The sequence below is a fragment of the Bison bison genome, unplaced genomic scaffold, assembly GCF_000754665.1.
Source record: "Bison bison bison isolate TAMUID 2011002044 unplaced genomic scaffold, Bison_UMD1.0 scf7180017864473, whole genome shotgun sequence".
Lineage (NCBI taxonomy): Eukaryota > Metazoa > Chordata > Mammalia > Artiodactyla > Bovidae > Bison > Bison bison.
The window spans coordinates 18,313,536-18,328,427 of NW_011495034.1; the positions used below are offsets into that span (position 1 = coordinate 18,313,536).

The 14,892-nt window shown below is 55.2% G+C and overlaps 1 protein-coding gene across 2 annotated transcripts in view; it reads right to left on the reverse strand.

Annotated features, from left to right (window-relative positions):
* Positions 1 to 14,892, reverse strand: part of SLC12A3 (solute carrier family 12 (sodium/chloride transporter), member 3) — a 42,525-nt gene that overhangs the window by 17,555 nt on the left and 10,078 nt on the right. For both annotated transcript variants that reach the window (XM_010861907.1, XM_010861906.1), the window contains exons 9-21: positions 13,667 to 13,751; positions 12,575 to 12,729; positions 12,186 to 12,293; positions 11,596 to 11,719; positions 9,957 to 10,058; positions 8,901 to 9,056; positions 8,139 to 8,238; positions 6,649 to 6,760; positions 5,974 to 6,114; positions 4,856 to 4,962; positions 2,988 to 3,070; positions 1,852 to 1,929; positions 1,116 to 1,217 (exon numbers count right to left, since the gene is read on the reverse strand). In XM_010861907.1, the coding sequence (XP_010860209.1) occupies positions 1,116 to 1,217; positions 1,852 to 1,929; positions 2,988 to 3,070; positions 4,856 to 4,962; positions 5,974 to 6,114; positions 6,649 to 6,760; positions 8,139 to 8,238; positions 8,901 to 9,056; positions 9,957 to 10,058; positions 11,596 to 11,719; positions 12,186 to 12,293; positions 12,575 to 12,729; positions 13,667 to 13,751 (1,453 nt within the window). The remainder of the gene's footprint in view (positions 1 to 1,115; positions 1,218 to 1,851; positions 1,930 to 2,987; positions 3,071 to 4,855; positions 4,963 to 5,973; positions 6,115 to 6,648; positions 6,761 to 8,138; positions 8,239 to 8,900; positions 9,057 to 9,956; positions 10,059 to 11,595; positions 11,720 to 12,185; positions 12,294 to 12,574; positions 12,730 to 13,666; positions 13,752 to 14,892) is intronic.

Consider the following 14,892-nt stretch of genomic DNA (forward strand, 5'->3'; position numbering starts at 1 on the left):
CCAACCTAGATAGCATATTCAAAAGCAGAGACATTACTTTGCCAACAAAGGTTCGTCTAATCAAGGCTATGGTTTTTCCTGTGGTTATGTATGGATGTGAGAGTTGGACTGTGAAGAAGGCTGAGCGCCGAAGAATTGATGCTTTTGAAGTGTGGTGTTGGAGAAGACTCTTGAGAGTCCCTTGGACTGTAAGGAGATCCAACCAGTCCATTCTGAAGGAGATCAGCCCTGGGATTTCTTTGGAAGGAATGATGCTAAAGCTGAAACTCCAGTACTTTGGCCACCTCATGCAAAGAGTTGACTCATTGGAAAAGACTCTGATGCTGGGAGGGATTGGGGGCAGGAGGAGAAGGGGACGACAGAGGATGAGATGGCTGGATGGCATCACTGACTCGATGGATGTGAGTCTCAGTGAACTCTGGGAGTCGGTGATGGACAGGGAGGCCTGGCGTGCTGTGATTCATGGGGTCGCAAAGAGTTGGACACGACTGAGCGACTGATCTGATCTGATTTCACATGCAAATCTAGATCGCTGTCATTTATCACTGTATGATCCATACATGACTTCTCCACTCTGTGCCTCAGTTTCCTTATTTGTAAAGGGAGTTAATAATCATTTTCACCTGGGGACTGCATTAGGTTAACCTATGTAAACCCTTGGTATCAAGCATATAGTAAATGCTCAGAATATCTTCTCTGTATCTAGGACTCTATCAAGGGTGGGAACAATAAAACTGAGAGTCACAAGAAAATCAAGAGAGCGTGTTTTTCTTTGGTAAGTGATGAATATGCCTACAGCTTTGCTGCACTCCAGCTCATGTCTCCCACTTACATCACGTGCCCGTGACCCCGACGGCCTGTCCAGTCTGAAGTCCCTCCTCACGCTGACCTCACCTGCTCCTTTAAGTCCCTCATTTTACAGCTGAACACAGAGGGCCACAGGAGGGACCTGGCCAGGCTCCCGTGAGCCCAGTGGTGGGCCCAGGGGCCCCATTCCTTTTAGCTGGGCCCCGAGGTCCCACCAGTGGCCTTGTCAGCGGCCAGCGAGGGAGGCCGAGAGTGGAGGTCATGGAAGGGAGGCAGCCAGGGGAGAGCCGGCATCCTGGGGCACTGACCTCCATCGTCGAACAGCCAGTAGATGTCGATGGTCTTCTTGCCCTGCTCCGACTGGAAGACTGTGCTGGCCTGCTCCTCCTGCACCAAGGCCTCGGGGTCCACTGCAGGAGCAGAGGGGCAGGTCAGGTGGGTGCGGAGCACAGGGAAAGGCCTGAGGCTGTCTGGGAACACAGCATGGGCTTGTGCACACGGTGGCCGGAAGCCCTTGCTGTGCGCATGCGCTGGGGACGCCCTCCTATGGGAGCCTCCCGGGGCAGGGACCCCGGAAGAGCAGTGCTGGGATGTGCCCCTCCTCTGCTCCCAGCTTCTCTCTCCCTGGATTCTGGTTGGCTCCGGGGGTGGGACCATTCTCTTAAAAACTCCCCTGTGCCCCTCACAAATGCCCACAGGACACTCCCAGCCCCTGCACTGTTCCCCTGCTTCCCAGAGTGTTGTTGCCCCTCTGCATCGGAGCATGGCCAGGGGGCCCTTGGAGGGGCAGGACTTGGGCCCCAGAGCCTACTGGATGGTGTCCCACGATGCCTGGACTCTGAATTCTCCAGCAGGGCTGGAAATCTTTATCTTGCCCCTAGCCCCACTGCCCTACCAACTCCCTGTGACCCAATCCTAGGGGTTTCAGGTCACTGCCAAAAACAAAAATCTCCTGCCCTCGGCCGAGTTCCCCCGTGGTCCATCACTCAGTGCTTCCCAGGGTGAGAGCTCCCTGTGCCTCTGAGTTGGGGTGGGGGGACTGACCTGTGCCGGAGACAGACAGGTGGGCCCCGCCGGCCCTGGCTTCCTTGCTATCCTCTGCTGGATCAAACATAGGGTTAACTGAAAAAGAGGGGGAGCTTTGTACCCAGGCTTCTCTGGGGGCCCTCTTACCCTGGGGGAAGGTCCTGACTCTGCAGCTTCCACTGATCTGGTCTCTACCTCCCTGCACACTCCATGCACCCCCCACCAGCTTCCTGTCTGCTCAAACAAGGCATGCTCCTTCCCACCAGGTCTCAGCAGTGGGTGGGTGGCCTCAGAGCCAAGCGCCCTCTTTCCCCAGCCCCCTCCTTCTAGAAATAAGCGCCCTCCTCAGAGAGGCCCTCCTGCCCGCATTCCCCTCTGTGTGGGCTTCCTCAGGACACCTCATGAGCTATCACTGTCTGCAATGAGTCCTGGGTCCACTGCGTTTCCCCAAGAATGTCACCTCCTCCAGGGCAGACTTGGTTTTGTTCCCTGCTGCACGCCCAGCACCTAAAGCCACCTTGGTCAGGAGTGTGGCTGCTGCTCTGCAAATTCTGGTTGTGTAAATATTCATTGAACTACCAGCTGCCAGGCACACCCTCAGCCCATCGGTGACCTGGGTGAACAAGACCCAGGCTGGCCTGCAGCATCCGCTCCTCTCAGCATCACACCCCCCACCCCCATTGTCTTTATATGTGTTATTTCTATCACACTTCTAAAAATAACGAGTTCAGATCTATTTACATGTGGCCTTAAATGTAGCACATCTCCCTACTCTATCCCCAGCTTTCATGGCCTCTCTGTGTGTGTTTTCATGCTCTGGGGTCTTCACGTGGCTCTTCTCCCCGTCTTTTTCTCTCTCCTGTCTTAGTTCCTCTTTATCCCATCTGGTTACAAATGCTCCCATGGTGATTCGGGGAGCTGTGGTCCAGTCAAGCAAGGCCTTGAACTAGTCACATCCCCTTTCAGGACCTCAGTTTCTCCTTTTAGAAATCTGATGATTTCCATCAAAAACTGACTTTCTAGGAGTCTGTGACCTTTTATTCCTTACTAATTTCCCCCTGTCCTCCCTGAACCACTTGGAAAAAAAAATGGGTTCTAGAGCTTCCTGGGATCCTGTTGTCTTTGACAGGGGTGTCAAGAAGGGGGGTACTCACTGTGCGCCTGCATCACCTCTGAGATGTTGAGGCCCTCACGCATCCTCATGACACAGACACCGTAGTTGAGATCAAAAGCATCGCTGGAGAGAGAGGTCATGGGGTCAACCTGCTCTCGGCCCCGCCCCCAGCCCCCAGCCCCCAGGAGGCCTGTCTAGAGCTGACCCTGCCTCCCACCATACCCTTCTCCTCTCTGGGCCTCAGTCTCCCATCTGTATAACGTGCAGGCAGGACCAGAGAGGTGGCCAGGACCCCTCTAGCTCTACTGTCTGAGGCACTGTGGATCCTGCAGACCCTCTTGGGGGAAACTGAGTCAGGCCAGTCTCGGAACCAGCCCTGTCCTCCTGATTGTTGCTGTTGCTCAGTTGCTAAGTAGTGTCCGACTGTCGACCCCATGGACTAGACCGTAGCATGCCAGGCCTCCCTGTCCTTCACTATCTCCCGGAGTTTACTCAAACTTGTGTCTATTGAGTCGGTGATGCCATCCAGCCATCTCATCCTCTGTCACCCCCTTCTCTTCCTGCCTTCAATCTTTCCCAGCATCAGGGTCTTTTCCAATGAGTCAGTTCTTCACATCAGGTGGCCAAAGTATTAGAGTTTCAGCTTCAGCATCAGTCCTTCCAGTGAATATTCGGGGTTGATTTCCTTTAGGATTAACTGGTTTGATCTCCTTGCAGTCCAAGGGACTCTCAAGAGTCTTCTCCAGCACCACAGTTTGAAAGCATCACACGTGGCTCATCTTCACATCTCTACCAACAGAGGTGGGGATGGGAATTGCTACTCCCATTTGACAGATGCAAAATCTAAGTTTTAGGGAGTAACTTGTCTATGACCACACGCTAAGGAAGTGGCCAGTTCAGATCGGCCTCACTCATGAAGACAGCAGTGGGCTGTCTGTATGGTATGTCTGGAAGACTCCCACCCCACAAGTATACTAACTGCCTGGTTGACAGGGTGCCCAAGAGCCCACCATCAGGGCTAATCTACTAGGCTAAGCACTGCCCTCTCTGAACTCTAATCACAAGTCTCTGGGACAGGGCCCTTTAGGCTTCAGCAGTTTGGAGTTTTGGCATATTGAAGCCACTATGTAGGGGTTCCTACAGAGCGGGTATGTACTGCCTCCTGTTGTGATTTTGCTAGAGGCGGTGAGATGCACTGCTCAGTCATACAGCTGGTTCCCAGCAGACCTGGAAGCCAGGCCCAGGTCCCCAACACTCAGCCTCATGCTTGTTAAATGCCCCAGCACACTGCCTCTCCATACCCCATCAAGGCAGAAAAGCAGCTCAGGCAGGCATTTTCTGGACTTTGCACAGCAAGAAATGAAAGAGAACGGGTTTGGAGTTAACCCTGAAATCCCAGGGAGTTTATCCCCTGGTCCCATTCCCCAGCTTGTCGCCTCCTCGGAGGCCTGGTTTCAGTGGTACCACCTCACAGCTTGAGAGCTGGGCATTTGCAGGTCTTCTGCAGCCCCCAGGTAAGCACACGATTTTCACCTAAAAACTCACATTTTTGACTTTCTGAAAAACTAGAAGACCTGGCAACACTGGGTCCTCATTTCTGCCTGGCACAATTAGCTGGAGCCAAGGAACACCTGTTACTTTCCGTTTGCCACAGTCCCCACCGTTCCCTGATGCCCCACACCTGGCCCACTTCACTGTTACTTGCCTGTTCTCTGCCAATCTGGGTGCCTATGACCCACGGGACAGAGTGGGGGACCCTCCGTCTGTCTTTTCTTCCTCAGCTTTGAACCAGTGGACTCAGCTTCTTACAGCGCCCACTGCTTCCCCTCTCCTTCCCAAGGCCCAGGAAACGCCAAAGGCCCAAGTCAAGAGGCCTCAGGCCCTGCCCCGCCTGGTGACCTCACTCACTGCAGGATGCCAATGTAGTCTTCCACCGTGGCTGGGTGAGCCGACTGCCAGTTCTTCTTGAATCCGATCACCAGAATGTTGGGCTTCATCCTCCCGAGACCTGCGGCCTGCCACAGGGTAGGGATGTGGTGACGGGTCAGGCCTCTGTTCTGTGACTAGGGTGGAGCTTGGTCTCAGCCCAGTTTCCCTCTCCGCCATGGGGTGGGGGCTCAGGAGAAATATCTCCCAGTTCAAGGTCCTCGTTGCCTGGATACACCCATGAGAAAGGTGAAGCTATAGCCAGAGTTATTCCCTGAGGCATCTGCAAGCAGGGCTAACAGCTGGACTGTCCCATTAGTTCTGGATTATCCCAGCTACTATTTATTTATGGAATTATTTCCTGTAACAGGGCACTTGAATTTGGATGTCAAGCTTAGAGTACTCCTGGGTCACCTAATCCATACATCTTTTATATTTCTCTTTTTTTAATGTTAAATTTTTTTTTTAATTTTTGAGGTAAAGTTTACATAACATAAAATCAACCAAAAAGTGTATAATTCAGTGGCATTTAATACGTTTAAAATATCACACAATCATAACTTCTACCTCTGCTCCAAGTAGTTTTATAATCCCAATAGGAGACCTTGTCTGCTCTTTTTTAATCTTGAGAAATACTGGAAACTATTGAAAAGGAGTCCCCTATGTTGACTCAGAATTAACAACTGTTATTTTATCCATGCATCCCACTTTACAAATAAGAACACTGAGCAATAAAAGGAATTGCCTGAATGGAATGTTCTAGAACTTGACCCGAGTGGTGGTTTCATAGCACTGAGTGGTGTCTGCATTTGTAAACATATATCAAACTCTACACTATTTCACTTTGCTGTCTGTAGATTATATCATTAAAAAGTCCCCAAACCACAAAATGTGTCAGCAGCTCCCACCGGTCTCCAAGGCAGTGTCCCCGGGGTCCTGGGCACTTGGAGAAGGTGCCCTGAATCAGCACATCCAGAGAGGGGGAGGAAGGTGAGACTCCCATTGCAGCAAAAGGGGCTTAAACTAGCCCACCGGGGCATCCCACTTCCAGGTTGCCAAGCAAGTAGTAAGGCCTCTGGGGAAGCCCCAGGCCCACCCACCTGCATGAGAACCTGGACACCGCTGCGGAGGTCCTCGGCGAGCACGTCGGAGTAGAAGGCTTTGATCTTCCTCTTGTTCAGCCACTTGGTGTGCCCGTTGGCGATGAGCCGGAGCTCAGGCATCCTCTGTTTGCGGGGGCCCTGTGGGTGGCAGGGACACATGACCTCAGGGGTGGCCTTTACCCTCTGACCTGAGACACAGTTCCTCTCTTGCCCTGGAGGTTGTCCCCTGGGCTCACTGCTGGTTTCCTTTACAGAATTAGGGGAAAAAAAGAGGAGGAGGAGGGCTTCCCTGTGGCTCAGCTGGTAAAGAATCTGTCTGCAATGAGGGAGACCTGGGTTCGATTCCTGGGTTGGGGAGATTCCCTGGAGAAGAGGAAGGCTACCCACTCCAGTATTCTGGCCTGAAGAATATAGTCCATAGGGTCGCAAAGAGTCAGACACACGAGGACTGAGCGGGAAGGCCAGGAGGAAGATGGAGGGAGCAGGTGAGGGGCTGGGCAGTGGGGAGAAGCCAGTGACAGGGACAGGGAAGGGGAGAGAGCCTGTCCAGGCTCCACAGCCCCTCCTTCAGCCCCTACCTCACCCTACCCCACGCCCACCCTTGGGGGTGGACCCGGTGCCCAAAGGCTCCTCCAGGAACACAGCCCCACCCTCTCTGCAGGGGACACTCACCATGAGCACATGGCCACAGATCATCAGGCTGAGGTTCCGGGTGAAGGTGCCCACGAAGTCCACCAGGGCCGGGCGGAAGTTGGGGGGCCCCGTGAGCACCAGGCACTGGGGGCTGAGGAGGGGAAGGGAAAGAGCAATTAGGACAGAGTTGGGGGTGTGGATGCCAAATAGAGTTGCTCCAGGCATTGTCCCATCTCCAGGACTCCCTTCCTAAGCAGAGGAACCAGCCCGTGGTCCTCCCATCCATGACTCCTTTCCAGCTCTCTCTGTGGCCAGCCACCACACTGGGTGTTCCTTGTCCCTCCTGTTCAGGCCACCACAAGCTCCCCTGGGGCGAACCTCCCTCCTGCTGCTCCACCTAGTGTCCCTGCTCCGCCCAGCACAGCATGGTGTGAGCAGAATCAAGACTGCGAGTAGGGAGGCCCCTCACTCATGAGATCACTGTGTTACTGGGTAGAAGAGGCAGCCAAGGCTCACAGTCAAGGGTCACTACCAGACTCAGTTGGAACCAGACAAAACTGGCCATTCACCAGCTGTGTGAGTTGGGGCCCATTACTTAACCTCTCCTTGCCTCAGTGTTCTCATCTGTGAATGGGGTTAGCAGTTTCATATACCTCAGAGGGTTGTGCCGATGCTGTGTAGGTCACCTAGCATAGGATTGACACCTAGATACGTCCAATCATTAACATTGTGATCTGTTGGGAAAGGGATTCTGGAGGTACAATTTCCCTCACTTAGGAGGGGAATCAGCTTTGAAGAGTACTTGGGAGAGGCTCAGCACAGTCAGCCTCACAAATTATAACATCAGAGCACCCTTATGAACACAGGTGGCACTTAGAATCTGTAGGTTCTACATCTGCAGGTTCAACCAAGTGTGGCGGGGACTTCCCTGGCGGCCCAGTGGCTAAGACTCTGCACTCCTAATGCAGGGGGCCCGGGTCCACCCCTGGTTGAAGAACTAGATACCACATGCTGCAACTAAAGATTCTGCACACTGAAACAAAGATCAAAGATCCCACGTGCTGCAAATAAGACCCAGCATGGCCAGAAAATATTTTTTAAAAAATCAAGCATGGAGATTGAATCTGGATGTGGGACAGTGGACAGCAAGGGCCAAAGGTACTAGGCTTTCTACGTAAGGGACCTCAGCACCTGAGGATGTTGGTATCTGGGCAGGGGATGGGAGGTGGGGCTGGATCCAGGCCCCGGTGGACACGGAGGGATGTCCGTGTTGTCTGTTTGTATCGTGCAGAGCATATTCCACTGTGGAACTTAGGTACAGAGAGGCCACTAGACTTGCTTCGGCCCCACTGGGCAGCATCTACTCTGGTCTCCTGACTGCTAGGCGATGCTTCCCGACCCTGCTCCCTCTCCGAGAAGGGGCCATGCCCATCCTGGGTCTGCTGGTCAGGTGTCAGGTCTTGGCTGGGGATCTCCAGAGCAGGGTCAGAACCAGCCCTGCACCCCAGGCACCCCGAGCCCGTGCTCACCGGTAGTTCTTGATGTGGTCCTCCACCTCATTGAGACCCACAGAGTAGCTCAGGGCCAGGTTGTAGGAGCCCGCCTGTACCGAGGAGCCCCAGTTCACCTCTGAGGTTAGAAGTCACGGGAGAAACCAGACATTAAGTACAAGGGAGGGAATGTTGACCTTTAGGAAGCAAACACTCATGGGAGCAGTTGACAGCCTGTAGTTCTGTTCCTAACCTTTGCACTTACAATATGGCTACACGCTCAAACATTATACATTACATCAAGCTATTGAACTCTACAAACTAGTCTCCTCCTTTGACAAACAGACCTTCACAATGACCTGGAAGGCCAAGTTCAACTTGAAAGTTCTAGGCTTTCCTGGAGTTCTTTATCTCACTTTGAGAGTGCTGTCTCCTGGGATCCTTGCCTGCCTGCGTGTAGACACCCCTGCCCCTGTGTCCAGGCTCTGACTGCCTGCCTTTCTATCAGGCAGCCCCTGGTCTGGTACGCACACCAGCAGGCCAGCCACTGTCCGGAGGTTGGACCTGAGCAGGCAATTCCAGGTCCTGGGTGTCCAGCAGGGGGTGGTGTGGGCTCTGAGTGGGCACACTCCCTGGGGGCTCCTCACCCCATGGGGAGGGATGAGGCTGGAGGACCAGAGGGAGCCCTTGGGAGCACAGACTCTGAGACAGGCCCTCTGGCTGAGCTGATGGGCAGGCTGGCTCAGCAGCCTCAGGGCGAGAAGGGGACGCCTGACCCCCAGGGCCGCCTGAGACACACACCTGGCTTCTTGTAGATCACATAGAGCAGGAGGAAGAGGACCACGCCGATGGCGATGAGGGCCGCCCACCAGGTGAGGAGGAACATGATGACCACGGAGATGATCGCCCCAAACAGCGCTGCCCACTTGCTGTAGTATCGGAACGAGGGTCTCCACCCTGGTGGGGGGCACAGGGCATGGGAGTACACTCAACACTCTGGAGTCTCCCTCTGAGCCAGCACAGCTGGGCAGGGTCGGGGTGGCAATGCCCATAGTGCCCAGAGCCGGGGTCCCAGCCTTTGCCCACCCATCTTGCTTCCTGGGATTGGGCTTGGAAGCACTGATAGAGCCACACGCCTGCCTTGGTTGGCACCCTCCCACGTGAACAGGCTGTACCAAAGGACAGGCATCCGGCTCTGGCCAAATACGGCCACAGGACACCCAGCGTCAGCAACACTGCTGGCTTCCGGGGCTCGCACAGAGCCAAGGGGGTGAATGGAGGGGAAGGAGTTGATTCTGCAAGGCCCATATCTGCAGCTGTGCCAGGGCCACCACTAGTGAAAGCCACCCCACGGCACAACTCCAGGGCACCGTGGTCCACGGTCTAGGGAAAAGGTGGCTCGGGGACCAGCTTATCAGCAGTTTCAGGCCAATTAGAAAAAGTCTTCCTGGAAGACTCTTTGCTGCCATCTGCCAGAAAGTATTCATAATAAACATAAATCTATGATGTCGTGAGTGGCGCCCCCTGGAGTTGGGCAAGTGCAACCTGCAGCCTCTCTGGTGATTTTCTTCTCTCTCTTGGGAACCAGGTTCCTGACTCCCTTAAATCTGGGGGAGGAAGGCAAGAGAAAAGTCTCTGCACGCTGTAAACAGTGTATGAATCCATGCAGAATGTATGTACATTGTAAGTGCCTGATAAAGGATAGCTGTTATTATTATTATTGGAAAGTTACCTTTAATTGACTTCAGTTTGACAGATGACCTTGGTCTTCCCACCTGCATCCATGTCTTCCACGCCCCGTCTCCATACCCCAGCCCCAAGTGTCACTTCCCATGGAGAGATGAGGGCCTTGCTTACCAGGAGAGTTGGTGATGGAGGCATGGAAGCAGCTGAAGTTGATGAGGGCGTAGGAGCACAGGAAGAAGTTGGAGATGATGGGGGCGATGGTGTTGAGCTCAGCTTCAGGGACCCAAGGGAGAGAGGAGACAGTCTGTTGGGCAGCTCCATCACAGAGTCCCCAGAATCCTCCCTCTCAGGGTAAGGGAATGCCAGACGGGCCACCAAGGCTCAGTCTCAGCTTCCTCATCTGTGAAAGGGGCCCATCATTTTGTGAATCTCAAAGCCCATTGTTTCGTAACAATGGAGGATGGAGAGGAATGCAAGGGTGGATCCTGTCAGGCTACAGGATGACCCAGGACAGTGACTGTCACTTCTTTTGTGACCACAAATTGTAATAAGAAATACATCTTACAATGCAACCCAAGACACATGCCATCTGTTATCTGAAACCTTGGGGCCATATCACAGTTCCATCTGCAGTGGAAGCCTGCTCAAGACCTGACTCCTGCCCTTCCCTGTCTGGCGAGCCCCCTGCCCTGGCACCCCGGCACACTTCTGCACATGAATCCTTGTCTCAGGGCCTGCTTCTGCACGATCCCCGAACAAGACAAGCGCCTCTGTGTGCCAGGTCTTCTGTACACAAGTCCATTGAATCAGCACAAGAACCTGACCAGGAACATCTGAGATCACTGTCCTCTGTCTGAGGTCCAGTCAGAACCACCCAGATGAAAGGACATCAAATTGGAGGAGGGGGTGGACCGCAGGGTGAGCAGGAAACAAGCAACAACATCCGGGACCCCGGACCTGACCAGGTGTTTCCAGCCCTGGGTGTGGCCCTCCTGCCTATTCATCTGGTGTAAGACCCAGTCTGGAACGTTTCCCTCGAATGGAAGTGGGGCTAGATCACTAGGCTATGTCTCCTGGGTTGGCGGTGCCGGCCTAAGTCGTAGGGATTCAGCTGTGGCAGGAAAGCGCCCCCCGGCCAGGGGAGGTTCACCAGTCACTGACCCTGGCCCCATTCCTGCATCGGGAGGAGGGTCAGGGGTCTTCATGGCCACTGCTTTTGCTTGGTCGGGTCACCTCTCTCCTGGCAAGTTCTGCCTTGTTGGCTAAACTTCAGAAAGTACTGGGGAGTGGGCACACACGAGCGTGTGCATATATGAATGCGTGTGTGTGTGTGTGTACATACGTGGTCTCTTCCTGCCCATCAGCGACACACCCTCTATGCATTGTTGCTCCCATTTTGCAGACAAAGAAACCGAGGCTCTGGGAGGTGAAGTACCTTCTCCAAGGTCACTCACCTGGCACATGGCAAAGCCAGGATAGAGGTCAGTCTAGCTAACTGATTAACTGGGCTCTTTCTCCAAGGGCATCCCCTGTCTCAGACCCCAAGGGACCCAGTAGCTCAAGGTCTGAGAAATGAGGTTGGTGTAGCTTCTGCACCTACAGAGATAGTGACCCAGCTGCTTGTATCAGCTCCCGAGGAGCAATCAGTCGCTTGCCCTGTGCTCCCAGTGTTTCCTGGGGGCTGGTTCAGACCTGCGGAAGGAGGGCCCAGACGCTAGCACACAGGAGGGCAGAACCAGGGAAAGCAGGTCGGGTCCTGCCCTGTGGCCAGCCGGAGAGGTGGCGGCCCTGCGTGCCCTTGGCCACTCACCGATGATGATGAAGGCCACAGCGATGGCATAGGCCAGCAGGTAGCCGCGCACCGGCTCGTTGTTCTTGCCATAGCCTTTGCCGAAGAAGCCGATGAGCGGGTACAGCTGGTCCAGGCACAGGCACTGTGGGCACAGGGCGACACGCTCACCCCTGGCCAGGACCTGCCCGTCCCCTCCCCTGCGGCCACCTGGACCCCAGCCCCTGCTTGCTCTCTCCGTGACCTCAGCAGGGCACTTCCTGGCTTCTGTCTCTGTGAAAGCGGGGGATATCCCACCTGCCTTCTGTCTCTGTGAAAGTGGGGGATCTCCCGCCCTCTCCACTTCACCACGAAGACTGAAAGGGGGCTGATCACATCGGAGGGAGACTGGGAGGGTGGGCTGCAGACAGGGTGCCAGACTGTGCAGGGAGGGTGTGGGATGGGAAAGGTGGGTGCTCTTCAAAGCTCAGTGCAGCAAGGGGGCTGCTTCCTGCAAGCCTTTGGTTTCCCAGCTCCTTTCCTTCCCATCTAGACACGAGGTCACATGACTCCTCCGGCCTCTGGAGGTCACCTGGCCTCTCAGACTCTCCCGCCCCCTCCTGAGGCCTCACCTGGAAGACTTTGGCGGCAGAGACGAGACAGGCCAGGGCAGAGGAAAGGGTGGCCCCAAAGATGCCAGCTGTGATCAGGGGTGCGAAGCCTGACACCATGCTCATAGTCTGCGGGGACATGGGGTTCAGACCTCCGAGGTGAGGGGTGGGCCCAGAGCCCCCACCTGGGTCACCCCAGTCCCCATGGCAAGCAGGGGCTCTGTCTGGAAGCTTCCACCCGAGCCTGCAACCCTCACTGGGGACCCAGTGCCTGCGGGGGCAGGAACTGGGCCCGGAGCCCCTATCTGAAGCTCTTTCCCCAACCTTGAGCCATGCCCCCAAGCCTTGTCTTCTCCAGCCCGTTCCAGCCTCCACCCGGCCCTCCTGGCATCCGGCGGGGCTGCGCGTGCCTGGTAGTAGTTGATGAGACCGTAGCGGCAGCTGCGCTGCTGGGCGCACTCGGTGAAGTTCCAGCCGTAGCCACAGGCCAGCCCCTCGCAGGCGCCTGAGCCGGGGGTCACCGTGTCATTCAGCCCCCCAGAGGCATCTCGAACCACACAGGAGCCTGGGGAGGAAGGAGGGTGTGGGGAGGTCTCCCTCCCTTCCTCCCTCCTCCCCTGCCACCCGGAAAATGCTGGTCACTTCTGCAGAGGGCGAGATGCTGCTGCTGGGCCAGCTCTTCCTTTACTTTGTAATAATGATAATCATTTTAGCTCTATGTGGGAGCACTTTTGACATGCCAGGCCCTGTGTTAAGCATATTAAACACTCCTGGGAAGCAGGTATTTCTATTATTTTTGTTGTTGTTGCTATTCTATAGAAGCACAAGGAGCCTAAGTGACCCAAGGTCACAGTGTCCTCCTTATGAGGGAGACCTGACTCTCAGGCCCCGAGTGGCTATGACTGGGCCACGTCCCTTGGCCATCTGTGAGCAGCTCACCTCGCAGGGTGGTTACTGAGAGCAAGAGCGTGTGTGAGGGTCTCAGTGAGAGGCTAGTGTCAACAGCCCAGGCCTGGGTCCAAAGCCCACCTCTACCACTCAGGCTGTGTGACCTCCGGCAGGTCACTTGACCTCTCTGAGCCCTTGCTTTCTCCTCCATCAAAAGGCAGAAATGACCAGTGCCTGGATTAAATGTAATAAGGCATGTAAAGGACTGAGCACATGATAATAAGTCAGTTGCTAGAATCATCTTCCTCATCCTCAGCATCACTATTTTTATTATTATTCCTAGGGTTGGAGCTTGATTTTTCCTACAGGATTTTACACTCTTGAATCTGTAACCTGAGGTTTGAAGGGACCAGAGGAGCCTCGTCTGACCCCACATCTCCACCACAAACTACCTCCCACCATAAAGATGTTCTGGTTGCCACCATGGTGCCCCCCACAAAATAAAATCCACGGCTCCACTTCCTGGTGTTGCCATGCCTTCCCGGCTCGGCCCTCCCTGTTAGAGAGCCGACTGCACCCTGTGGCCCCTCCAGCGCTCTGGGCTGTCAGCTTACCGATGGTGGCCGAGATGGCCAGGTAGGAGACAGTGGTCCAGAAAATGGCCATGAGTGTTCCCTTGGGGATGGCTACTGCAGGGTCCTGGAGGAGAGAGGGAGGGAGAGGGGGGTCAGGCAGCCCCACCCAGGCCCTGCCCTTGTCAGGCTGAGGGTGGGGCCACCACCCCTGGCCCCTCAGAGCCCTTTCCCAAGGGGCATCTAGAGATTGAGCACCCACAGAGGAGGACGGGAAAGAAAGAGGGTGGCGGCTGAGACCACACCCAGGGCCCTGGGAGCCAGAGGCAGGGAGAGGAACTCCTAGCAGTTCCTCTGGTCCCTGAGGACACCTGGCCAGTGCTTGCCCTGGGGGCGGCGAGGGGGAGGGCTCCGGAATCAGCTTGTGTGCGTGCATGAGTGCTCAGCTCTGTTTGACTCTGTGCGACCCCATGGAATTCTCCAGGCAAGAATACTGGAGTGGGTTGCCATTTCCTTCTCCAGGGGATCTTTCTGAGCCAGGGATCGAGCTCATGGCTCCCTCGTCTCCTCACTGGCAGGCAGATTTCTTATGACTGAGCCACCTGGGAAGCCCCCTGAGCCATCCTGCCTGCGGTCAGATTCAGATGATCACTGGGCAGCCTGCCTGTCCTCCCAGGCCTTGGCCCCTCCAGCCTCACAGGGATGCTGGTGAAACAAACCCATCCTTGTCAAGCTCCTAGACCAGGACCCAGCTCATCAGTTGGGTTTGCTGCGTGTAATCCCCATTATGTGTCAAGTGATTTGTTTGATTACATAGCCAGGAATATATAGACCAGGCCCCAGCTTCCTCCTTCCTCTCAGAAGAAGAACTCTGCTGGTGCTTTCCTGGCAGCAACAGCAGACGTTCACAGCCACATCACGTGCTTCTCTCTTCCAGGCGCTTCTTCAAGCACAGCTTCCTGAGAGGCGGCTGGTGGGGAAACTGAGGCCAGGGAGCCAGGAGGAGGGCCCAGTTTGCAGAGCCTTAAGCAGCTCAGCCCTGACATGTCGAGGTCCATAGCCTCAGGCCCACCCCCAGGCGGCACTGGTCCTGGGTGGAAGGATATAGGCTGGGGGTTTTACAGCAGGTTTCTGGTCTAGGTATGGACCCCAGCCTGAAGGGGAAGGCCACGTCAGCCATGGGAAGTCAACCTGCCCGCCTTCCCTGGGCCATTCTGCTTGCCACTCAGCTGGCAGATGCAGAAAGCATCAGAGGTGACATAACTTGG